The sequence below is a fragment of the Rutilus rutilus genome, assembly GCF_951802725.1.
Source record: "Rutilus rutilus genome assembly, chromosome: 21".
NCBI classification, from domain to species: Eukaryota; Metazoa; Chordata; class Actinopteri; order Cypriniformes; family Leuciscidae; genus Rutilus; species Rutilus rutilus.
The window spans coordinates 27,984,377-28,011,071 of record NC_140226.1 but is presented as its reverse complement, the minus strand read 5'-3'; the positions used below and the strand labels follow the sequence as shown (position 1 = coordinate 28,011,071).

General features: G+C 36.4%; 1 protein-coding gene across 1 annotated transcript; it reads left to right on the top strand.

The window, feature by feature from the left end:
* The first annotated feature begins 1,113 nt into the window (after positions 1-1,113).
* rps6ka5 (ribosomal protein S6 kinase, polypeptide 5) lies at positions 1,114-25,413 on the top strand. The gene is made up of 17 exons (XM_084393997.1): positions 1,114-1,414; positions 4,737-4,808; positions 4,898-5,116; positions 6,414-6,529; positions 7,082-7,183; positions 12,966-13,049; positions 13,241-13,344; positions 14,295-14,445; positions 14,581-14,742; positions 16,796-16,921; positions 18,597-18,730; positions 18,840-18,933; positions 21,477-21,647; positions 21,977-22,168; positions 24,034-24,193; positions 24,294-24,457; positions 24,826-25,413. Exons 1-17 carry the CDS (start codon positions 1,345-1,347, stop codon positions 25,099-25,101), a joined length of 2,397 nt encoding a protein of 798 aa, XP_084250123.1. The 5' UTR covers positions 1,114-1,344; the 3' UTR covers positions 25,102-25,413.
* The last annotated feature ends 1,282 nt before the right edge of the window (positions 25,414-26,695 follow it).

The window sequence follows — 26,695 nt, the reverse complement described above, 5'->3', positions numbered from 1 at the left end:
CACTTTTCTCTCAGTACAGCCTGAGCCTTAGGCGCCCTTTACCAATCACAGTGTATGCACAAAAAATAAATAAATAAAATAACATACTGCGAACTCACGCAGAGTAGAAATAGTAGAGGGTCAATTTAAGTGCTCATTATATCACAGCATTCTGTAGCTAATGCACTACTAAACTGCCTGGGAAAAAATTTTGATTATTAAAAATATATATTATTTAATAATAAACTGTAAAAGTGAAAAGATACTTAAGGCCCCATGTTAGCACCCTTTCAAAATTAACTAAAGATAAATAAGCATAAATTCCTGCAATAACTCTAAAGACTGCTAACAGTTCTCCCAGTAGCTTCTACCAATAGGGTAATAGTTTTGATAATATTATATACCCAGACCCAGACTATATATGAAGAGTTCAGATGCAAAAGCCTCTAAGTGCCATCTGAAATTTTCTTCTAGAATGGTCATTTTTTATCAAGCTTGTATATTTAAATTCAGTAATTTCACTTAAATGGCAATGCAAATTACCTATTTGCATTGCCATTTAAGTGAAATTACTGAACTTATATATACGAGCTTGATAAAAAATGACCATTCTAGAAGAAAATTTCAGATGGCACTTAGAGGCTTTTGCATCTGAACTCTTCATATATATTTGACAGACAAGGTTTAAGCCTAAAGTTCCAGACAAAAATGCATGTTTGAGCTGTTTTAACTGAAAGCAACTTGCACTATCTTAAAACATGTCAGTGCCATTGTTTTGTCTCAAGATTCACACCAGTAATGTTTTTTTTTTTTTTTTTTTCTAAGGCATGTTTATAAAAGCTACTTAATTGAATTAAGGCCTAATCCTTGCTTAATCTAAGCCCTATCTGTGAAACCGGGCCTTATTTTATTTCAATCATTATATTAATTTGTTTTAATATATCTAATATATTTTTGTATATTTATTTATTAATATTTATTCTTTAACAATAATAAAATGTAAGTTATCTGTTTGTTACATTGTTGTAATAAATATTAAAGTAGCACTGTACGATGGGCGGTGAGTGACAGTCGGGCGGTCCAATAGAGCAGAAGTATTTCTCCCAACAGCTCCAGTGGGCGTGTCTAAATGGTGCTCGGCCGGCGTGTGTGTGTGTGTCTCTGTTAGTGTAGCTGTAGTATTTACAGCCCCACTGTCCTTCCCACGAGAATGCAGTTATTGTCATTTGCATTTTTCCCCCAAAGGTTGCTTTACTGCAATAACTCCGTTTATGTAATCCTGCTGTGATAGTCACTGCTGTAGTATTTTGCATTAGTGTCGCGCAGCGAGCAGAGGAAAGAGTGTGCGCTCCGTTCACGCGAGTAATGCCGTCTACGATGGAGGGCTCGTCGGAGGAAGGTGACCTGTTTACCGTCAAACACGAACTCAGAAACGGTAAATGAACGCCGGACAGTCCGTCCTACGCTTGTTTTTAAGAAACAGCGCTTATATATCTTGGACTGGTGGTGTTTTCGTTATATAATGGAAGAGACAGACAGCTTTAATGTTAGCTGGTCGGCTAGTGTAAATGCATTAAGTGTTATTAGCAACGTATATTATATATTGATATCTGTATCATCACAAATGTGGTGCTTTGAGGTTGGAGGATGTTCTACATGTGCAATATTTCACATTCATAACCGCAGAAGTGCACTTGCATTTTCAGTGCGTGTCGTGTTTGAAGCTGAGAAACATTAGTAAGAAATTAGATTGACATTTAAGGGAAGTATTGTATTGTATGGAATGCATTTATCATGTGTCAGCGCTTTAATTAGTGTCTCAGTCATGACATGGACTTGAACCCAAAGCAACCCAATTGCTGGAGCTAATTTAATCTCTAGGGCCCTGATGATGTCTTTGTATAGTAAATGAAGTGACCAGGTGTGTGTCCTCACTTGCCTGTGTTAGTAAACTTGGTACAAATGCTTTGCAGGCACATAATATCAGTATGGTACGGTACAGTACTTTTTACAGGCACTGTAATCTCATTCGTTCTTACTTTTTTTGTTGTTGACTGCATTCAATAACCTAAACAATTCAACCCTGTTACCCAAGTTATTGTAAGAAAAAATGAGCAACCAAATATTTGTTAAACTGTATTTTGACATGTTCCAAAATTTTGTAACAAAAAGTTAGACTTTTTAATAACTGTATGTATACACTGCCTGGCAAAAAAAAAAAAAAAAAAAAAAAACACCATCATGGCCATATTCCAGCCTGACACTGTCAAGATTCATCAGGCTCAAATTGTGAAAGAATGGTTGGGAGGGCGCATGAAGAATCATTTTTAAATATGAATTGGCTCCTCTGAGTCCAGACCTAAATTCATTGAAAGTCTTTTGGGATGTATTGAAGTAGACATTGTCAATACAAGATCTTGACCGAAAATGTATGCACCTGTTGATGAAAATACATGTGATGTTATTTTCATCATATAGCATGCTAATCACTGCAACAATGACTCTTAAGCATTTGCTTATTTAAATCCAATTTTTTTTTTTTTTTTTTTTTTGGCTGGGCAGTGTATATTAATTCAAAGTGATATATTTTGAACCATCTATTGAATTCATATAACAATAATTGTAGTACGTCCAATCGTCTAATTTAAATGGCAAAACCATTTAAATGTGTTTTTGGTCCACATTGTCAGCACAAGCCTGTTATCGCAGTTTCAGAAAATACAACATGTCTTAAAGGTGACCCCTATGAATTTTTTTTTTTTTTGCCATAACCTGATGAGGTTGACGATCAGTATTTTCTGAAGGTCAACAACCTCCTTTCACTGACCATTTTTGAAAGAGTTTCAGGCCCAATTTTGTACCCTATCCATAGAAATCGGCAGTAACTATCATTTGAGCTTTTTACTGTGCAACCCTGACACTAAAGATCTCCTGTCAAAAGGTCTGTTTTGACTTCTGTATTATATCATAAAAATGGGTTTTTCAACTACCGATGCATCAGGCTGACCGAAAGATCAGTCAGTATTTTCAGATTGCTGTCGGCCCATAACTGTGCAGATTAACAGTAATTTAATCCACTAATCAAGATTTTATAGTGCAATACTGTATCAGTACTGTATCTGTATACTGTACTGTATATAATGCAGATGATCAGTTTACATCAGGCACTTAATTGTTTCTGACTTATTATGGTTAACAAACTGTAACATTAGAGTGAAGGGCTAAAGACAAGAAGTCGGTAATCTGATAAAGCCCAATGGGGACCAAATTCTCTCCTTAAAAGCCTTCGGTTCCTGAGTGGAGAGAAAGTCAGGGTCTGGAAGCTTATTAATAAACATTGCGATTCCCATGGGCCTCTAGGGTGGTTTCAAAGGGGGCCACACACACTTTAAACATGCTGCTTGATATACAGTCAGAGGATGTGGTAATGGTATATGTGTTTTTTTTTTTTTCATCTAAAATCAGATAATTTGCAAAGACAGAGAAAGATGGCATTTTCTGTCAGATGCAGATAACCTGTGAGTGAGGATAACAGCAGGAGTGCGTTCACCTCGCTGAGCAATCTACTGCATAAAACAAGCGACTTCACTTTAGCCCCAGCTAACGTATAAACATATCCCACGCACATGCTCACGTTCTTCCATGCTCATTCATGAAGGCTGTTTTGTTTCCTCTAAATCATCAAGCTCTTCTTTATTTATGAGCAGGCCTATAAAGAATCAGTGCCTGCAAAACTCACATTTCTGCAGAATTCAAGAGCCTTTAATTCATAGTTCTGGCTTCTGTTTATTTACATTACCATTCAAAAGTTTGGTGTCGGCCTCTTATGCTCACTAAAGCTGCATTTATTTGATTAAAAATACAGTTATATTGTGAAATATTATTACAGTTTAGTGTAAATATGTTCTATTTTAATATATTTTAAAATGTGATTTATTCCTGTGATGCGAAGCTGAATTTTCAGCATCTTCAGTGTCACATGATCCTTCAGAAATCATTCTAATATGCTGATTTGCAGCTTAAGAAACAATTCTTATTATTATCAATGTTGATAATAGTTGTGCTGCTTAATTATTTTTTTTGGAAACTGTGATGCATTTTTCCAGGATTTCTCGATGAACAGAAAGTTTGATACATTTAATGGACCCTTGCAGAATAAAAGTATTATTTTGTTTTAAAAAATCAGTAACACTTTATTTTACAGTGTCCTTGTTGCACGCGTTACATGTAGTTACTATAGTAATAACTTTAAATTATGCATAATTACATGCAACTAACCCAAAACCAAACCCTAATGCTAACCCCAACCCTATAGTAAGTACATGAAGTTAATTATTATTACTCATTACTTAAATGTATAATTACACTGTAACATGGACACCTTAAAATAAAGTGTAACTAAAAAATCTTATTGAGCCCAAACAGCTGACCAGCAGTGTATTACATTATGTTTGCCTATTTTCATAAAGCTTTCAGCTGCCACGTCATATTTGACCATGTTTAAATATTTAAAGTCAGCAGATTTCCATCTGGACCTGTTTATAAGCAACATACTGTATTTACAAATAACTGCAGGCTTGTCCCAAGAGTTGGCCATTTTGAACATATTTTCTTTTCTCACTGTTGTGAGAAAGTGGCAAGGGTTCAAGGAACTGAAGTTGTGAAGGTTTACAGGAGGTTTTCTTGTATGATATCCAAGTGAAAAACACGATTTCTTGGCTGCGTGACCTGATGGATGTGTTTAAATCTTTCTCCAGCCAATCTGACTGGTCACGTGGAGCGTGTGGGCATTGAGAACTTTGAGCTGCTGAAAGTGCTGGGAACAGGAGGTCAGTGGTAGTTCAAGTATGTGAACCATGTGTTCTCTCTTTATCTCTGTTCCTACTCCACTAACAAACCGTTCTCCTCCTCCGGGCAGCCTACGGCAAGGTGTTCTTGGTTCGCAAGGTGAGCGGCCATGATTCGTGTAAACTGTATGCCATGAAGGTGCTGAAAAAGGCCACTATCGTGCAGAAGGCGAAGACGGCAGAACACACACGCACGGAGAGACAGGTCCTCGAACATATCAGACAGTCTCCTTTCCTGGTGACACTCCATTATGCCTTCCAGACAGACACCAAACTGCATCTCATTCTAGGTACGTTGACGCTTTCTCGCCTCTCTCCCGTGTGGATTGTAAAAATGTGAATTACATGTTATGCTTCAATTTTACTTTTGCAGTTAAAAGAGTGCAATCTGTGCAGCAGAACTTTTGCTCTGCATTGCTCACCAGTATTGTTACTGTGAACTATGGTTCCAGTGTCAAATAGTGCTCTACGAAGTGGACTTTAAAGGGTATTTGGCCATCAAGTGCGATTCAGTCATAAGAAGCATTTAGTCAGTCTGACTGCATATAGCATAGTGAGCAAGTGTACACTGATATCTCTCTTCACAGGAAGTGGGCAGGGACATTTACCCATCAGCCATTGTGCATAACCTCAGGCATTTTTATTCAGCTTAATTAACCTCAGAAGTGGTTTACTTAGCAATATGAGGGAGGGTATAAAGTGCACCAGATATGTGTGTTAGAAAACCATTTTTACTATGTCCATCTGTTACAACAGTTAAGAATATATACGTATTAAAAATATTATTAACATCGCACAGTATTTTATTAATTCATTAATTCAATAATTTATTTTTTTTACAAAATTCAGGGGGTTCAAGTTTGTCTTTTTTTTTTTTAAATAAATATATAATATTATATTTATATTTTTATATAAATACACATACACTTTTTTTAAAATCAGTACGATTTTTTAATGTTCACCAAAGCTGCATTTATTTGATCAAAAATAGCTAAGAACAATAATATTGTGAAATGTTTTTACAATTAAAAATAACTTTTTTTAATTTTAATTTATTTTAAAATGTAATTTATTCCTGTGATGGCAAAGCTGAATTTTCAGCATCATTACTTATAATTTAACATCCTTGTTGAATAAAAGAATTAATTTCTTTAAAAAATATATATATATATATATATCGTACTGACCCCAAACATTTGAACGGCACTATTTAATTTATTTACATTTCTTTTAATTAATTATTTGAGTGAAAAAAATAATTTCATCAAACTTGAAACCCCATATCTGTGTGACTCAAATGTAAGCTGAAGGGCATTCCAAATAAACTGAACTTCTATCTAAACTGAGTGTGTAGATAACAGTGAACACCCTGTGACCCTGTGAATTGTAACACAGTTTATTTGCTATAATAATGAATAGCAGAAGCCTGTATACCACTACAGAAACTCGTGGCTTTTGTGGTATTGCTTGGAACCTATGTCGACATGAAAGCAGGATTTTGCAGTAACTGCACAATACCAGATGCATTTGAAATATAAAACCATCATTAACCAGTTGCAAATTTGTTTTCTATATCTTAAATCACAGATTATGTGAATGGAGGAGAGCTCTTCACACACTTGGTCCAAAGGGTTCGCTTTAAAGAGCAAGAGGTTACCTTGTACAGTGGGGAGATTGTGCTAGCGCTGGAGCACTTGCATAAGGTAAAATTGCACACTTATTTTCACTCTTCATTTCCTTTTGCAATCTGACTGAACGGCGCCTCATTTTGAGATAGAAGTAAACGAAATTCCTTCCTTTGCTCAGGAGGAGGTACTTCTCTCTCCTGCCTACTCAGATCAATTCCTCACTCAGATAACCAGGCCAGGCCGCATGTATCTGCAGTGCTCAAAATTTCTCGAATGCTGTGTTTACAGAAAGAGGAAGAGAAGTGTTTTTAATGCATGCTTGTTCTGTGCACAGCAGCAGCCATTATTCAGAGAGAAGAGAGTTGCCCAGGGGCGATTACAGAGTTTGTAGAAAGGACCATGACAGTGAGATTAACTTTGTTTTGGTTCAGTCTCATTTTTTGTCATTTCCTATTATGTTGCCATTTATTATTTATTAAAGTAGCAGTACATTTTCCAGGTGAATGGCTGCATTTTATGACCCCAGACAAGTTGAGGTTGTAAACAAGTTGAGGTTGAAAAAAAGAAGTGATGCATTTGGTCTCACATCTAAACATAAGACCTTATTCGGTTCTGTGTGTTTTTCAGCTAGGAATCGTCTACAGAGATCTTAAACTTGAGAATATACTTCTTGATTCAAACGGTCACATTGTGCTGACGGATTTTGGCCTTAGTAAGGAATTTCATGAGGTGAGTTTGTCTTTATATAATTTTTCTCTTTTCAGAAACTCATTTTGCGTTTTGGATTCTTGCCAGTTCTCCACATTTTATTAAAAAAAAAATGATCAAAAAAATCACTGTGTTTGTTCAAAAACATTATGCATTTTAAAAATTCTGTCAGGTACTGAGAAGCTGATAATGATTGTCACGTTATGGCCAATAACCAATAAATGGCAAATATTATAAATCTATACTATTTTGTCTTAAAAATAAAACATTACCAAAAACAACTGAAAACAATTGTTACAATGCTACAGTTGAATTTAGGCATAACAGCATTTAGTAGTGTCATTAAAATAAATAATTAGTATTTTTAAAGATTAAATTTAAATGGGCATTAGTTAATGGCAAAGGTAGAAATTTAAAAAGAAATTGAAAATGTTCCCTCTAAACTTCACTTGAAGGGAGATTGAAACGGTTTCAACTAGAGTCTGTCTGTCTGCATATGCACTGATTTTCAAGGAAGTGGAAGTGAAACTGGGAGAAATAATGTGCAGAAATACACCGTGCTGATTGATTCATGAGATAAAGACTGCATCCTTGCACAGTCTTCCTAGGTCATAGGGATTAGGATTATTTTTTACACAATTCTGGATCAAATAATTTATAATTCTGGTTATTGAAAAGCATGCTCAGGGCAGAACATCACAGATACAGATAAGTGCCGTGCGGTGTGCAAAACTGCTTATTAGGCGGATGTGCAACAAAACCATGTGCTCACCCTGTGCAAACAAACATATGTGGGAGCCATCAGATAAATTGCTGTCCAGCCAAGGACAAAAATGCCAAATAAGCTTTATAAGTAAAAGTGTTTCACATACTTGACAGGTTATCATTTGTGCACACTCATACTGAAAAAAACAATATTGAAATATATTTTAAAGTGTCAAAAATATATGTGGCATATATTCCAAATACATTGAAATATATTTGCATTGTTGTTCACTTATATTTATCAATTTGAAATATATTCTGAAATATAACAAAAATATATGATGTTAAGTGTGAAATATATTTACATTTATAACATGTAATGTAAAATATATGACAAAATATATGGTCATAAAATGTTTAGCTTGCTAAAGAAGGGTCGAAAATGTATTTTGATCATAGTAATTCCTCTACCTTTTCCCCTAAACACAATATAGGCTACCATATTTCACTACTGTATTATGACACACAGCTATAATAAATACTGTACTTACATTTAAATGACTGCAATGTAAAATGACAGATAGTTGCTTTCCTAGGACTATTAGGCCATATTAGGTGGCACGTACCTAACACTAAGTGCAATTATTAGATTTATTGTTGTTTTGTTGACATCTTTCCTGAAGTCATTTAAATATTGAAAATATGCACAATATTTATGATGCAAGTATAACAGTGACACTCCAACAGTGAAGTGCACTTAAACAATAGATAGAACTCAGTGTCTAACACTGCATACACACACTATTAAATAACTGTATTCAATTCTGTAAAAATAGGGGAAAAAACTCTGCATTCTGTGTGTTATTTCCTACATAAAATTGTCATTTTAGGCCAATAAAGTCAGTAAAGGGGCAGCCGTGGCCTACTGGTTAGGGCTTCGGGCTTCGGGCTTGTAACCGAAGGGTTGCTGGTTCCATCCCCGACCAGTAGGAAAAATGTGGGCGGGGGAAGTGGTAGAGCACTGCTCTCCCATGCCCACATCCACAACTGAAGTGGTCTATCTAAAAAAAAAAACTGAAAATGTGTTGTTGCTTGTTTGTGAAAATGTTAACTTTTTAAATTTCAAATGAAACAATTTGCAAAAGTTAAAACATATATGAACATATATGTTGTTAGTAAATATATTGACATATAAATATATTCACATATTTAACAAAAATATATTTTCAAAAATATATATTTACATATATTTAACTACAATATATTTATTGGGCCAATTTCGAATATTTGCATATATTCCCAAAATATATTTTGAAAATATATTTCAAATACATTTACATTTACATTTACATTTAGCTGACGCTTTTATCCAAAGCGACTTACAATTGCTATATATGTCAGAGGTCGCACGCCTTTGGAGCAACTAGGGGTTAAGTGTCTTGCTCAGGGACACATTGGTGTCTCACAGTGGATTCGAACCCGGGTCTCTCACACCAAAGGCATGTGTCTTATCCATTGCGCCACACCACCCCAAATATATTTCTTTTGTGTATGGGCAACCACAGAAAGAAAAAAAAAAACAAGCACTGGATTTCACCCACTGGTTCAAGAACTACCATCCTGACACAGTTAGCCTAAATATTATAAGTATATATTGTGAAATATTAATGCTATTTAAAATAACTTTTTTCTATTTTAATATATTTAAATTGTTTATTCCTGTGATGGCAAAGCTGAATTCAGTCTTCAGTGTCACATGACCCATTCTAACATGCTGATTTGGTTGTATGCTGATGTTTTTGATGGCCAATATTTATTTTGGAAACCATGATGCATTTTTTTTTTCAGGATTCTTTAAATAGAAAGGTGAATAGAACAGCATTTATTTGAAACCGAAATCTTGGAAAAAGAAAAATCTTACTCTGACCCCAATTTTTTTTTTAAACAGTAATATATAATATAATATAAATATATTGCTTTTTTTAGTTACTGTAAAAATGTAATGCCCTCAAACCTCTAAAACTGAAATGGCATAATACAGAAATTGTGTTTCTTCATTGTGAAAATGTTAGAGTTTCTTTGTTAAGAATGACCCGTTGTACTTGAACTTGGGGTGTTTCTGCTCAGATGGGTTTGTCCAAAAAAAAATTTTTTTCTGGAACATTGTGTTAGAGTGACATGCTAGTTTGAGAACTACTGGGAGGGTGAAAACAAGTTATTTAACTAGACAGGCCAACAAGTGTTTAATATTTCACAACTATTGTTGCCATGATATTTGGAACATCTCAAACTTTCATGGCTTTTATGTATGCTTGAAAAGAGTGGTTTTATATTAAAACATTAAAGGTAGGCTACACTATGTAACTATGCAGGCATTTTGTGAAAGAATATTGTTTTGGTTGTGCTTTGGCTCTGCGTGACTGTGCGGATGAACTAAAAAAAGAGAGAAACTATATTACTACTCATAACACATTCACTACTAGGCTTAAGAGATATTACCAGTTTAGATGGAAAGGATCTCAAGCTGACTAGCTGAAGACGTTACTGTAGCTTTACCCATTAATAGACACGGTACTTCAGCGTGAATTCTCCCAAACGTGAGATTGCCTGGAGGTTGGAGATTTAGCTGCTCCATGTCAACCTTTCTCGCTCATTGTGACAACTAACCTATGGCACTCCCACACCATGTCAGAGTAGCCGGAGCAACTTTTCTCTTTTTACGGATATGACAAGACACACGGGCCAGTGATGCATGCATGCAATTTACCTTGAAAACCATCCTGTTAGGTCTAAAATACAAACACTTATAACAGGCATACCTTTGTAAATCATAGTAAGACAAAGACACGTTTTGGAAGAAGGATTGCTGATAAATTGACATAGTGTACCTTTAAAATGTCCCTTTAAACTGTTCCTTATTAAAAAAAACACCCAGACGTCTACTTTTCTAAATTTGTGTAATGGATGTATGAGGCAGATGTTTAAAGATCTGTATTGAGAGAGTTCGTCTGGGGTTTTGACATTCATCCATGAGAAGAGCTAACAAATTCTTAGCTATTTCTTTGCTAACAAATGATTGTTTATTCCCGGGGACCACCCAATATTCTGCACATGCAGGTCCTGGCTGTCCTGCTCTATCAGAGATGTTCTGTTTGATGTTTCAGTAGTTCACAATGAACCTTTCCGCCGTCCCATGGATGCAATTTTATTGATCGTGCTCTTTATTCTGAAAGATTATATTAACTTTTTGTTTTTCTCAGTTTGACCTTTGTTGTACCAGCTAACAACCCATTTCAGCCAGAATTTCTTTTATGAGTGTGGTTTGAAAACACGCCAGTGACTGTTAAGACTTTATAGCGTACATATAAACCAGCACACATAAAACGAGTAAATTCATCCGGCAGAAATATGCTGATTATGAGATGCATAAAAATAAAAGCAATTAATAAATGTACTCAGGAACTTTTAATTATGAAAAGCCATGTGCTTGTGTCGGTATTCAAATGTGGCAAGAATGTTAAATGCTCATAGGATATTAAAGAAGATTGTTCCAGATGTTTTCATGTATTTCATTCCATAATACTGCATAATTCAGCACAGATGGTGTGTTTAATCTTAGCCACAATGCCATCTAAGTGCAGTAATTAATCATAGACTGAAGAATCTTGTTTCGGTGTGTAGGTTTACATTTAATTGTATTTTTAACTTTTGAAAGACTCAAAAGTTTGGTGTCAGTAAGATTTTCTTTTTGTAAGAAATTAATACTTTTATTCCGCAAGGACACATTTAATTGATCAAATGTGACAGTAAAGACATTTATAATGTTACTGTTTTATATTTCCACAGAACTGTTTTCAACATTGATAATAATAAATGTTTCTTGAGCATTAAATTAGCATAATTATAATGATTTCGGAATGATCATGTGACACTGAAAACTGTAGTAGTAATGCTGGAAATTTTGCTTTGCCATTACAGGAATTAAATTATAATAAAATAGAAAACAATTATTTTAAATTGTAATATTGTTTCACAATACTTCTATTTTTTATTTTGTTTTTGATCAAATAAATGCAGCCTTGGTGAGCATAAGAGACTTCTTTCAACATTTAAAAATCTTGCCAACCCTAAACTCTTGAACGGTAGTGTAAATATTTAAATAACTTCTGACCGTTACTGTCAGCAGTGTATGCACAGACAGAAGACAAAACTGATTAATAAAGTTCCACACGTTATTTTAATAATAATACACAGGACAAACACCTGTGCTGATTAAATGAATTACCATGACAACAAAATAGTGGCGGAAAATAGAACAAAGACAACAGGAACTGATGAATACAAACTAAAACTCTGTGAAAACAGGAACTAACTGAACACAGTTGTGATCGTTACAGCAATGCCAGAGTCGTCGTGAAAAAATAATTTATACTAGTACGTTTTTTTCACACTTTATATTAGGTGTCTTTAACTACTTGCATAAAAAATATGTACAGTGTACTTACTGTGTCCATGTTGCATTTTAAAACTTGTGCTGCTATTGAGGTAGGATACGGGTAAGATTAGGGACAGGTGTGGTAGTTTAAGGGTGGGTTAAGGGGTAAGGGAAGGGTCAACAGTGTAATTATAGATGCAGTTACAGAAACGAATTACATATGTAATTATATGCAGGTGTGCTTTAAATTTAAGTACAATGTAAAAACATATATGTATTGTATCAAATGATTAATTTAAATGTTATTTTATAGTAGTTAAAGACACCTAATATAAAGTGATGCCAGTTTTGAAAAAGTAGTAAACAAAGAAATTCTCTCTCTTTCTGTGTGAATTTTGATTGGTCCATAGTTAGTGAACATTGTGAGATGATGCTTCCACTGCACTAGACAACTCAACTGCCTTATGGTAGATTAATGAGAATTTTGAATTGTGTAAACTCCTTCGCATTCATGATGTATTGAGTCATGACTTGGTGTAATGGTGTAACATGGTGTAATTGCTGATACCCAGCCCTAAACAGCACATTCATTTATATCTACTCTTCCAAAATAAACTGTGAAAACTAAAACTGTAGATTTCATTTACTTTTCATTTCTTGTAGGTGGAGAGGACTTATTCCATCTGCGGCACTATTGAGTACATGGCGCCTGAGATTGTTGCGGGAGGAGAGTCAGGACATGACAAGGTAAAGTGAACCGCTCATCCATTCACCACATTTTAATTACATGAGTAATTTTTTTTTAACTATACACCGCAGCTTTAAGTTTGACTTTATTGAACAGTGATTCATTCATTAATTTATTTTAATGATCCAACATATATTGGAATGTGCTGTTGGGAATATAACCAGTGTGATGTACCAATGTTCTCATGCAGGCGGTGGACTGGTGGAGCATGGGAGTTCTGATGTATGAGCTGTTGACCGGAGGCTCTCCTTTCACTGTCGATGGCAATGAGAACTCTCATTCTGACATTGCCGAGTAAGACCAGCACAGACGTACACCAATATACGCTAGCATGAGAATTTTAAGGAATTTAAAGGTGTATTTCACCCAAAAATGAAAATTCTGTCATCATTTACTCACCCTCAAGTTGTTTCAAACCTGTATGAATTTCTTTCTTCTGCTGAACACGGAGGAAGATATTTTGAAGAATGTCAGTAACCAATCAATTGATGGACCCCATTTTTTTTTTCATACTATGGAAGTCAATGGGGTCCATCAACTTTTTGGTTACCCATATTCTTTAAAATATCTTCTTTTGTGTTCAGCAGAAGGAAAAAAATCATAAGGGTTTGGAACAACTTGAGGGTGAGTAAATGATGACTGAACTTTCATTTTTGGGTGAACTATCCCTGTAACTATCTTGATTATGATTGTGATTCTTCTTAGCAACTCTGGTTCAATTAATAATTCTTTAAGTTCTTTGATGAACTAAATGAAATATACTTATTTAATTAGTTAATTTTGATAAAATACCACTTACTAAAAAAAGAAATCCATTAACTACACTGATTTTGGTATCTTAAGCCTACATACACATATATATAAAAAAAAAAAATATATCATTTTGAATTGGACATGATGAAATTTGATGACTGATAAGAGTAATTTATTCAAGAATCTGACTTAAATGGATCTGAAAGCGCATGGATCTTAAACGGATCTGAAAATGAACATTTGTAACTGTTTTGTGGAACTTGCTCTTAAAAAAAAACGCCTTTATGTGGTTAAGTTTACGCCAGTTTCCTTTTCATTATCTAGAAGTCTATCTTGTTTCGAAATCATGAGCTGAATATTTGGTTGCATCAGCATGTTTACAAAATAGCATCAAATTACCTACAGCTGCAGTTTTTATTTTTTTATACAATTCAAATACGAATCTGCAGGTAGGGTACGGTTTTGATGAATTCTCTCTCCTTGCCTAATAGGAGAATTATGAAAAAGGATCCTCCATTTCCCAAAGACATGGGTCCTCTGGCCAAAGACATTATCCAGCGACTGCTAATTAAAGACCCAAAGAAGAGGCTGGGCTCTGGCCCCTCAGGGGCCCAGAATGTGAAAAGCCATCCATTTTACCAGGCAAGACTTTCTTTCCACAAAAATTCATTTTAAAAGAGAAGTACAACTATTTCCCTTGTCATTTCCTTGGCTTGTTAAAGTTCATTCAGGCTTTGAGGGACCAACATAAAACATGTTTGACTTTTGTTGCTTCAGAAAATGAATTGGGAGGATTTAGCTGCTAAGAAGGTTCCAGCTCCTTTTAAACCTGTAATTCGCGATGAGCTGGATGTGAGCAACTTTGCAGAGGAGTTTACAGAGATGGACCCAACCTACTCTCCAGCGGCACTTCCAAACAACTGTGACCGAATCTTCCAGGTAGTAGAATTAATAACTATTCTGTAATGGCATATATTTTTGGTCTTTGCAGGTTGGGCTGCTCTAATATGAGGCGTAAAAGTGAGGAATTTAAGACAAAAATGTATTAATATTGCACAATATTCCAATATTCAGCAACAATAATGATTATAATAATTCTCATCAGTTTTCACGTTGACTGGGTTACAAAAACATCAATGTGAATAATGTGAAAGTGGATTCTAATTAAGATAATTTTAACATTTGTAAATATTTTAAATATGATGATTATTATTATTCATTCTATCCCTGTGCAATATTTAATGGAAAATGTTGCAGTTTATAATATAGTTACCATGCAACATTTACACACCAATGCAATTTTTACTTGCATTTGACAAATGTTAATTTTTTATTAAATGATACCAAAAATTATTGCTAAAATTATATGACCACACACTACTGTTTACAAGTTTGGGGTCTTTGCTCACCAATGCTGCATTTATTTGACCAAAAATACAGTAAAAAAACAAACAAATATAATTTATTTGTTGACAAAGTTGAATTTTCAGCAGTCTTTACTCCAGTCTTCAGTGTCACACGATCTTTCAGAAATCATTCTAATATGCTGATTTGCTGCTCAAGAAACATTTCTTATTATTATCATCAATGTTGAAAGCAGTTGTGCTGCTTAATGTTTTTGTGTAAACCATGATACATTTTTGTTTGGATTCTTTGATGAATAGAAAAGTTCAAAAGAACAGCATTTATTTGAAACAAAATCATTAATGTCTTTATTGTCACTTTTGTTCAGTTTATTGCATGCTTACATAAAAGTGTTAATTTCTTAAAAAATCTTACCGACCCCAAACTTCTGCAAATATACTCAATTTTCATTCAAAAATATTTCAGTGTTTGAGCAGAATAATCCCAAAATGTCAGGTGATTCCTTTGCCAAGCCAATACATCAGAAATCACTAATGTTGGCAAATGTGTGATGATTTACCTAAACCAATGTTGATTCACATTGAGCATTTATTTATGACACTGAGAATGAATTTCTGCACACGAGTGGACATTTGATGTTGCGTTAGGATATAATTGTTCAGTTAACCCTTTATTATTAGTAAGCAGGAAGTACTGAAGAGGAAATGGGCAAGTCAGCCTTTATAATGATCACTTATGCAACGTGAGCCCGGCTGTCTGTGTTGGTATTCAGATGAATTAGAGAGCTTTTTGGAGATGTAATTATGGTGATATGAAGATGGTTTCAAGCATCAGATGTGAATGACTATTTTTGATGCGGCTTGATCCATAACGTTGCCTATAGCATGATGCCAGCTGAAATGGGAGGCTGCGAAAGAGATGGTGTCTATGATTGCCTTCTGAATCCTTCAGTCTGGCGGATCAATGCCGCCATTAAACGGCTCTGTCATGGAATAAAAGGTCGGCGTCTGCGAGAACAACCATGTCTGGCTCAATTACTCCTTCAACCTTTGATTACCAACTTCATCTTGGCTTTTCTGAGCGTTCGCCTTTCATGTGCGCTGGAATTTTGATCCTTCATAATTCTCGGGCGGTACAATTGCAGCGACGTCTGCAATGATAACTTTCGAAGCGCTCCACCACGCGCACACACATGCATAGCCGCTTATAAACCCAGCCACCCCCTCAAACTCCTCACAAACTGAAATTAAGCTGCATTAGAGGACTGTGATAATTTGAAAAGCAGGGCAATCAAATACCTTGGCTTAGCAATTAAAAGCATTTCAACCATTCATCTCCTCATCCTTCCGTCCAGCCATCCTCTCATCCAGCCAGCCACTCTTCCGCCCATGTAGCACACAGCTGCAGTCTGGCCGCGTAAGTGGGACATGGGCTGGCGGAGGCTTTATTTAGAAGGGTGCACATGATGCAGTCGTCGCAAACAATGTGACTGGAGTCCTTAAGCATGTAGGATTTGCAGAAATGCAAAAGGCTGTGCTGTTAGAGTTCCTTCAGTGACCCTGATACTTCCTCTGCATTAGTTCCCTCTTCTGTCAGTGAGTGTCTTTATAGATGTTTGTATCTGCAGGGCTATTCCTTCATGGCTCCCTCCATCCTTTTTAAGAGGAATGCGGTGATGGACGACTCGGCTCTGCGGTGCGGCGGGTCAGAGAGGCCGGGCTCTGCTGCTGTTGCCCGTAGCGCTATGATGAAGGTCAGTCTGCATATTGCTGTGTTGTAAAAACATTACAACATTTAAAGCTGAAGTGTATTATTTATTTATTTTCATTTCAAATGACTTCCTCCCATCCCAATTGAATATGTAGAGACTACTGTAAGTAAGCAATTTGTTGGTTAATTTCACCAAAAAGTGTAAACATTTCTATGCTATTCCAACCTGAAAAAATCCGACCAATGGAAAATGGGTGAAATGTTTTGGAAACCTGTTTGAAACATTCATTATTTTTACAAAAACACCAGTGGCAAAACCAGCTAATTTAGGTAGTGATAGACCAATACACTAGCGTTTCTCAACCGGCGGGTGGCCACGTTGTGTAGTCAAAGAAACTACAACAATAAAAAGTATAATTGTTTTTCTGATGCAAGACTTTTATTTTGAAAGGCTAGCATGAAAACTGTCCACTCTTCTGTCAGACAAAGTGCTGGAGAAAAATGCATTGTACTGATTCAGTTGCTACTTTGAGATGAGATGTTGTCTAATGAAACATTTAACATTATTTTCATAACTTGTTACTAAATAAAAAGTCTCTCACTTCAGAAAAACAAACTATACTGTCCTGTCAGATGTTATACTATTATACTCTTCACTTGCGAACGCTGTATATCACTTCTCTTTAAACGGCAAATAAAATCATGAGCTTGCAACGTCGTGGTTATGTTGTCAATTAGTAAGTCATGAAATTATCAAAAATAACTAATAAATTATGTATCTGGTATGTCGTGTGTTAGCTGGGACGGATTTGTATGCAGGCTTTACATTCATTCTATTCATCAGGGTCAGTGTCCATATGTTTTATTAACAGATCATGTTAATAAAAGTATATTGCGTGAGCTCATTTCGTCCATTAGATCGAAAGATGTGAAAAAAACACATACAAACATGTACATGTACATACATGTACAAAGACCCTCCCCTCGAAGGAATTAGGACAGAAGAGGTTGAAAGTAGACAAAAGAGACTGATCACAACAGGTGTAAACGTGAATGTGTCTCCCTCGTCTACTTGTGATCTGATCGACCAAAACGCATCTTAATACCAGATTTAAACAAGGCCCTAGTCCCAGACCATTTATCAAAATAAAGCTGCAAAATCGGTCGTTCGGAAATCATTGTGGTTGTGACATCAGAACCACAAACACATTAACACATGACCTCCTACGTTTGCAACAGTTACGCATTAACGGTTACTTGACTTGAACGTTAGTTCACCCGCATATAGTAAGGAGGCTAGCCAATCAAAACAGAGGTCATTTACATAAATAAATGTTCAAGGTACCCTAACAAGAAAACTGTCTAAGTCTAAGGGGCAGACAGAGAGTGATGTGAAAGTATATTATAATTGTTTTGGTGCAAGAAACTGTTATAGGCTGATTTTTGGGCTAATAAAATGCTACAAAAGTGTAGAACAGGGGTGTCAAACTCAGTTCCTGGAGGGCTTCTGTTCTGCAGGGTTTAGCTGCAACCCTAATTAAACACTTGAACCTGCTAATCAAGGTCTTCAGGGTTACTGGAAAATTCCAGGCAGGTGTTTTGGAGCTGGTTGGAGCGAAAATCTGAGTTTAACACATGTGGTATAGAATATGGTCCCTTTAAGTAAATAATGCCATCGCCTTTCCTTGACCTCTAAACTTCTGACAAACTGACCATAGGACTCGCCGTTCTACATGAACTATGAGATGGACCTGAGGGAGAACGCTCTGGGAGAGGGAAGCTTCTCCATCTGCAGACAATGCACTCACAAGAAGACCGGACAAAAATATGCTGTAAAAATTGTCAGTAAAAGGTACCGACTATACAGCCTGACAATAGAATATTTATTGTTTATTTAAAGTTCAGTTGTTTTATATAATAGTCATGGAAGTGATTTGTTGTGCTCATTTATTGTTCTGCAGAATGGAGGCACAAACGCAGAAAGAGATTGCCGCTCTCAAACTCTGTGACGGACACCCCAACATAGTCAAACTACATGAAATCTACCATGACCAGGTATGACAGTGTTTGAGACTGAAACCTAGAGCTCCTGTACACATCAAAGCCTCATTTATTCAAAGAACTGGGCTAGTCTGAATAAGTTTGAACCCTCTTTGTCCTCACACCTGCCCCAGATTTAATTCCTCCCCTTGCTTTTCATTGTACTTTATCTTAATAACCATCCATTCTTTATCAGATGCAGCACAAAAGAAGGTCAAAACTAACTGGGATGCGTTTCTTAAAAGCTTCGTAAGCCTAAGTAGATCGTAGAAGCTTTGGGCACCAATGGTCTCTACAATCATCTTAGCTCACAATGCTTTTGAGAAACGCAGGTCTGTAAAAATAACACCATGTTGGATTTCGTTACACAACAAAAATTGGTACTATTTACTTTTTAATATGCATACTTGGTCTCTTTTCCTAAAGAATTCCTAAACAGATTTACAAGTCCTCACAAGGCAGCAAAACAATGGAATCTGTTTTCTCATTGTTGTGACAGCTGTGTTTTGAAAAAAGGCTGATTACAATACAATATGCCTATTTAAGAAAGATGGAAGACAAATCTGAATTAATTATGTAAATATGAATATGACCTCATATTATGAATTCAATTTTAAATGCTTAAAAATAAAACAATATATATATATATATATATATACAATTTTTAAAAAGTTTTTTGTTTTAATATATTTTAAAATTAAATTTTTTCTTGTGATGGCAAAGCTGAATTTTCTGCATCATTACTCCATGATCCTTCAGAAATCATTCTAATATGCTTATTTGGTGGTCAAGAAACATTTTTTATTAATGTTTTTCAGGATTTTTTGGAGAAGAGAAGGTTCAAACGAACAGCGTTTATTATATAAAAATCTTTTGAATTTGAAATCTTTTGTAATGTTATTAATGTCTTTACTGTCACTTTTAATCAATTTAGAATAAAAAGAGAATAAAAGTATTAATTTCTTTAAAAATATATATTTATTCATATTATTTATCATCGCTGTTGCTGGGGGCTAATTAGGCGTTTAATGTGTGTGTGTGTGTGTGTATTTTTCAGTGTGTGCCAGACATCCTGATCCATGGTTCTATTCATTAGTATGATAAGATAGAGTCAGTTGGGCTCCTCTTCAGATCTGTGAAAGTGTGTATGTGTGTGCGTGCCCACTTGCCAATTGGAGGTTATCAACCCCCACGCTCTGTACCCAGTGCCGTGCCCCAGATGAAAAGCAGAGCCGCCCTGCCCGGTCAGGGTCTTTGTTCCGCTATACCAGAGATAATGAGAGACATTAGCTTGCTCTTTTTCATTTGCCTCTCTTTTTTTCTTCTGTGCACACACACTTGCACACTCATACACTCTTTTCTATCTCATCCCACCGTCATACAGCACCCAAACACTTGTTCTGCCGTTCACTTATTCACACTCATTCAGCGTATAATGAGACTGAAGCCCATTTTAAAAATCATCCTAAATCTGAACCTTTGCCAAACTGATTTTTTTTTCCAGTCCTTCAAAGGCATCATTCCCTCTGACTACCTGTCATTAAATGTACATCTGTGCCAGGATAGAAGGCTTTGCACTTCATAATATCTATCTGTCAGTTTTGTGTAATTGCGATCATATACCATTCCATGTGGTTATTCTTGCAAATGGTGTGTTTCCCTATGCTCACTAATTTTATATTTGGACTCTTGCCTCTAGCAGTCTCGTAGGCAGAATGATAGTAGAAAGCAGGGTCAGAAATTAACTTTTATATTAAGGGCCAATATTTGCCCCCTGCATTTGATTTCAGGTCATTTTCTACCTTTGTAAAGGTAGTTTTTATGATTACCTCATTGAATGTATCTGTGTTTTTTATGTCAAATACTTACATTTAACCATTTTTTTTCAGTTTATACTATAGGTCAGGGGTTCTCAACTCTAATTTTAGCTCCAATCTTATTCAAACTCACCTGCTTATAATTTTCTAGTATTTATGAAGACCTTAGGTGTGTTCGATTTGAAGTGGAACTGCGCTACGAGAAGTAAATCTCGTTTAAATTCTGAATTACAATTCAGTCAGTGAACATACTGAACAAAACTCAGGTGTTTTCAGTGGATTTCTTGTTTACTGGTGACTAATCTAAATGCATCTGATTGGCTGTCGCATTCATACGCTCAACAGAAGTGTGTGTGATTGGTTATAATTCTTAACAGTGCAAACTAAATGTTTTAAGCAATGTGAGCAGATCTGAATGAAATGCTGCAATCAATTCTTTTCATTCATTTTCATACTTGAATTGTGACAGTTGTAATAGATTTAGTTTAATTGTGCAGGGGCAATTTTTGCCAAATATATATATTATTTTTTTGTTAATTTTGGTGGCAAACCCCCCTTAATTTCCAACCCTGGTAGAAAGTGTCAGGAAACTGTTGGAAGGAGAGGAGAAATGTGATCAGGATTGCTCACATTAGCACCAAGGATTAAACTTTCTGGATCACATGGATAAACCACTGCAGCATGGCTCTGAATTACTTGAGCTCTCTAATATGGTGAATTTATGTTTGTGTGTTTGTATAGCTACACGCATATCTTGTTCTGGAGCTCTTGCGAGGTGGAGAGCTGCTGGAGAGGATCAGAAGGAAGCAGCACTTCAGCGAGACGGAGGCCAGTCGTATCATGCGCAGACTGGTGTCTGCCGTCAGCCACATGCATGATGTTGGCGTGGTGCACAGGGACCTCAAACCAGAGGTACAGCACGCCACGACACATCCACTGTCATTATCGTAGATATACAACCCACATGTCACAGTGCACTCTAGGCCGAGGAGCCCAAAAGTGCAGTTTACATCGTAGTCAGGCCGCATAGTTGACAAGTCTTGCTTAATTAAAAGGATATGTTTTCAAGAAACATCTGCATTAAGTTTATGCGCCGCAATATTGCTTGTGTTTCAGTTTGGTGAACAGTGAATTAGTAAATGTTTATACTGGTAAACTAATAATGAGATTGTACTGCTTGAGGTTTTATTTTTCTGACTGTGTAATGGAGATGTTCTTCAGTTTCTCTTTTCTCTTCGTAGAATTTGCTCTTTACCGACGACACTGAGAATTCAGAGATAAAAGTTATTGACTATGGCTTTGCACGGCTCAAACCCCCCGACAATCAGCTCCTGAAGACTCCCTGCTTCACTCTTCAGTACGCCGCACCAGAAATCCTGAAATACGATGGTTACGATGAGTCCTGTGACCTCTGGAGTTTAGGAGTCATTTTGGTAGGGCCAGTATTCACATTGTAATTGTCATGCTGGTATAGTATTTAATGTATGGGCACTAGGAACAGATTTGTAGACAATTGACAGCAAGGAAGCCCACTAGGGTTTGTTTGAAACAGTTGTGTTCACTATAGAGTGCTTCTGTGATGACGCATTTTTGTAGGCCAACCCGGAAGTTTGCATCACCCTGGTTCTCTTACCAAAAATCCAGTAGGATTCCTCTATTGGCTTTTAGATTAATGAAGAAAATGAGTTCTGTGACCAACAAACGTTTATGATTCTTACACATCTTGTTATTCATGATAATCTTGACTAATGAAACACGCCTTTTTTTTAAACATTTTTAAATTGTAAAATTTGCTAAAATGCCAACCCATTTCTTGGTTTTGGCCTACAAAAATATGTCATCCCTGCAGCAAGGGCAAGTAATCCCTGGGGCAAGTAATACATGTGACCCACACCATTCTGCTTTAGGTCATTTGGAAGTATCTCCTTGTTCAGGCTTTTTAATGGAAATAAAATTTCGAATGGTGAAGATATACGAGTGCTTCTGTATACACAAGCTTTTATCCTGCTTCATGTAGATAACTTACTCATTTTGGATATGAATCCATGTCTTGCTGTTTCTGACACTTATTCAGTTGAACACCAACCAATATAAACAAACTGTCAAGCCCTTTTCCAAACAGCTTAGCATTGCTGATTGGAGTCATCACAGCTACCCTTGAGCGGAAGATTTCAGCCAGAACTTCATTAAGAGAAAGATGAGAGGAGATAGCGAGATGAGCCTGGGGGAGATGTCCATAGCTGAGTTATTTTTGTGGGTCCATTTCTGCCTCGCTCTTTATTGAGGAGCAGGACCTGACTGGGGGGGGGGGAGAACAGAGTAGTGCAGCAGAGTTTGACATGATGATCTCTGACAGGCTGTGAGCTGAAAGACCCTGGAGCTCTGCGCAGCACGTAGAGAGACGAGAGCTTATTTAGCTGTGTACATGTTCTCTATTTTATTTCACTTAACGAACAATAAAATCTTAATAATGTATTTTTTATCTCCAATATAATTATAGTGCACATTGATCAACTTCTGTTGTTTTTAAAGTGCTGTGCTGTTCTCAAATACAGACAAATGGAAGAACGCACATTACATCTATCTAGCACACAATGACTTTTGCTGTGTCTAGCAAAAGCAAATAAGTCTTAAGACACATTTTAAACATGCTGATGATGGGGGAGGACCCAACGGACTGTGATAGGCTATTTTATGACCGAACACGGAAGGCACATTACCTTTAAACATTAAGTGCCACCAAGTGAGGGGCAGCTGGTTGGCACATTTAAGAGACCTGTATGTGTGATTTCAGATTGGCAATAGCTCTAAGCTGGAAGAAGCAACTCTTCGAAACAGCTTTAATATGCTTGCGAAATTTAAGGGCTTAATCAAACAAAACCTTTTGGTTATGTCGATGACGATGATGTGTGCTGTCCAGGAACTACAAATGAAAATGGCCTTTGGATAATTCTAATTTTTTTAACCAATGATAGGTTTTAGCCATCCTACATTTAAACATCGTCCATCAAAAAGGATTTAAATTGATTGGATAAAGAAAAGTATTTACAGTCAGTTATGGAGGACTATTCTCCTCCATATCAACAGTTGGTATTTTGAAAATAAATTAGGTCACTTTTTTCATTTAATGTTTACTTCAAAAGTTAGATACAGCTCTGTATCGTAAGCATAACTGTGAAGATTTTTTTTTTTTTATGAAGCCAAAGAGAAGCATATATGAAGAAAATAACAAATTGGTCCTAAGATAGAACCTTGAGGTATCTCGCATTAAGGTGCTCTTGTATGCTTTTTGTTGCAGTACACCATGCTATCTGGCCAGGTCCCATTTCAGTGTCAGGAGAAGAGTCTAACGCACACCAGTGCAGAGGAGATCATGAGGAAAATCAAACAAGGAGACTTCTCTTTTGAAGGTGAAGCCTGGAGGAATGTGTCCAACCAGGCCAAGGATCTGATACAAGGTGAGATACAGCAAGATATGTTTAGAGACCATTGGGTAGTGTAAGAAGGAATACATTTGTTAAAACTAAAATGTGAATGTGTGGGCTACTCATGGTACAGAGCTGCTGACGGTGGACCCTAACAAGCGGATAAAGATGTGCGGCCTACGCTATAATGCCTGGCTGCAGGACGACAGCCAGCTCTCCTCCAACCCTCTTATGACCCCTGACATCCTGGGATCTTCTACCAGATCAGTGCACTCTTGTTTCAAAGCCACCTTCAATGTAAGAAAAATGGAAGGAGGCTAAAAAATAAATATTACAACATATTATAAAAGAGTAGATGGGTGTGGATAAATGTTAATGATAAATACATAATTTATTCGGCATACAGCATTATTCGGGGGGGGGGTGATAGTGTTCAGAATAAAGCTTGAATCTTTTTTTACATGCAATTTACAGAACATGCTGACAATGCTGAGTAGGACATTTGGATAAGTGCTTAACTTGTTTTTTTTTTTATGTTTAATACATTTCCTGTTTTAATTTGAAAAAGTAATAAAATCATAATAAATTATTATACAATAAGCTTTGTATATTATAACTGTAATTTCGGCAGATACTGATATGGTCATCCATTTTTTCTTCCCCAGGCCTTTAATAAGTGTAAGCGGGAGGGATTCCGACTTCAGACGGTTGACAAGGCTCCTTTGGCCAAACGCAGGAAGATGAAGAAGACCAGCACCAGCACAGAGACCCGCAGCAGCTCTAGCGAGAGCACGCACTCCTCTTCCTCTTCCTCCCAGTCTCAGGATAAGACGCCACTGAGCGGAGAGACGGCCATCATTCCCCAGGCCTCCGTGAGCACGCCTTTCACTCTGGGCCCTGACGATGAGCCTTCTCAGGGCGAACTCCAGCTTACAGAGTGATAGGACATAACTTTCCCACTGTCTCATTCTTTCTCCTCACACTCTGGAAAGGCTGTACAACTCCAGAATTTGCATGTGGGGACCAACTCTAATCCATCATTAGCAATAGATGCACACCATGAGCGCTGAAGACCGAGCTGGAGTGAACTTCTGGCTCAAGTTCTGCATGGCTGAATATCACTGCATCAAGTCCAGTGTCTCAAACACGAGAGAGAAGTTCACTTTGAGGAGCATCGAGACCTTCCACTGATGGAGAAAGAAGAAAAGCCGGCTTGTGCAGTGTCCTGACAGACCAGGCGCTTTGCTTTAGGCAAAAAAAGATAAGGAATATGTATTTTAAATAAATATATAAATAGAATTTATTTAAAAGAAGATTTATTGTTTATACAGACTTCTCTCAAATTTGGTATATAATAGAAATTTGGTATATTTGACAAACTGGTATATACCAAATACAACAGCTCCATTTGTGCTGGGAGCTTTATGGTGTTGATTCACATATTTAACTTTAATCTTTGACTTCTTCCAAAAGATTTTACTGAAGTAGCAACAACTAGGTGTAATAGTGTCCGTGTTCTGTGTAAAACTCTTGTTTATGGGCAAGGTAAAAGAGACCGTTTGTTTCACATTTTCGTTTTATTAGAATTTTCTGTTGAGATACCTTCCTCAGGTTATTTATTTGTTCTTATAAACTTGAGCTAATTTCTAAAGAGTTAAAGACAAAGCCACTGGGTGAAGGTGCGGTCACATTTACCCTTGCTCTGTGACATTTTGTCGCTGAAATCCAATTTTGTATTTGGTTCAAGCTGTCACACAGATTTTCAGCATTGACCAACAAGAAACTGCTTGGTTTGAAAGTGACTTCTGTATGAGCATTTCTTCGTGCATCGATACACTATTGACAGTGGACAATGGAACAGTGTTTTTTGCTGTAATTTCGCTTATGTGACAGCTCCTTAAAAGAGAAAACGCTAGAGGTGTTGACTTGGACGTTGGATTTCGTTACTCAAGGTTTTATGTTTGAGTATAAGATTAGGCTGAGCATGAATCTGCTGATAGATGTTTAAAGTCAACATGAATTCAGAATAGACCCATTTTAAATGATTTATGCACCTAGTTCTATTGTGACCGATTCTTTGGTGCATGATATTACAAAGAAAAAGGTTTTCATAGTTTAATACAAATTTAATAACTCTTGCTTCCTCTGCAATGACTTTTCTATTCCAGTAACATCACTTAGGTTATCCAGGCTATTGGATAACTCTAACCAGTAAATGGCTATTCAGCCGTAGATTTAGCATACTCACTTTTGATCTGGCTGTAGTCTGGTTTGTATCACTGCCTACTTTTCATGATCCAATCAATTCCTGATGGATAATCTCATTTCTTGAAAAAGCGCTATATTAGAGGCAGTACAATGGGTTGCAATTCACGTAGACTTTAAACTATGCGTCTGCAAAGTCTAATGACACGCTTATCTTACATAAGATAACCATGACTGCAGGCCACATTTTAGCCTGTGAAATGAAGTGAAATGCCAGAAGACATCTGTGGTTTCCTGTTTGATGGTGGCAAGTTGTGTTTTTTGGCCCTG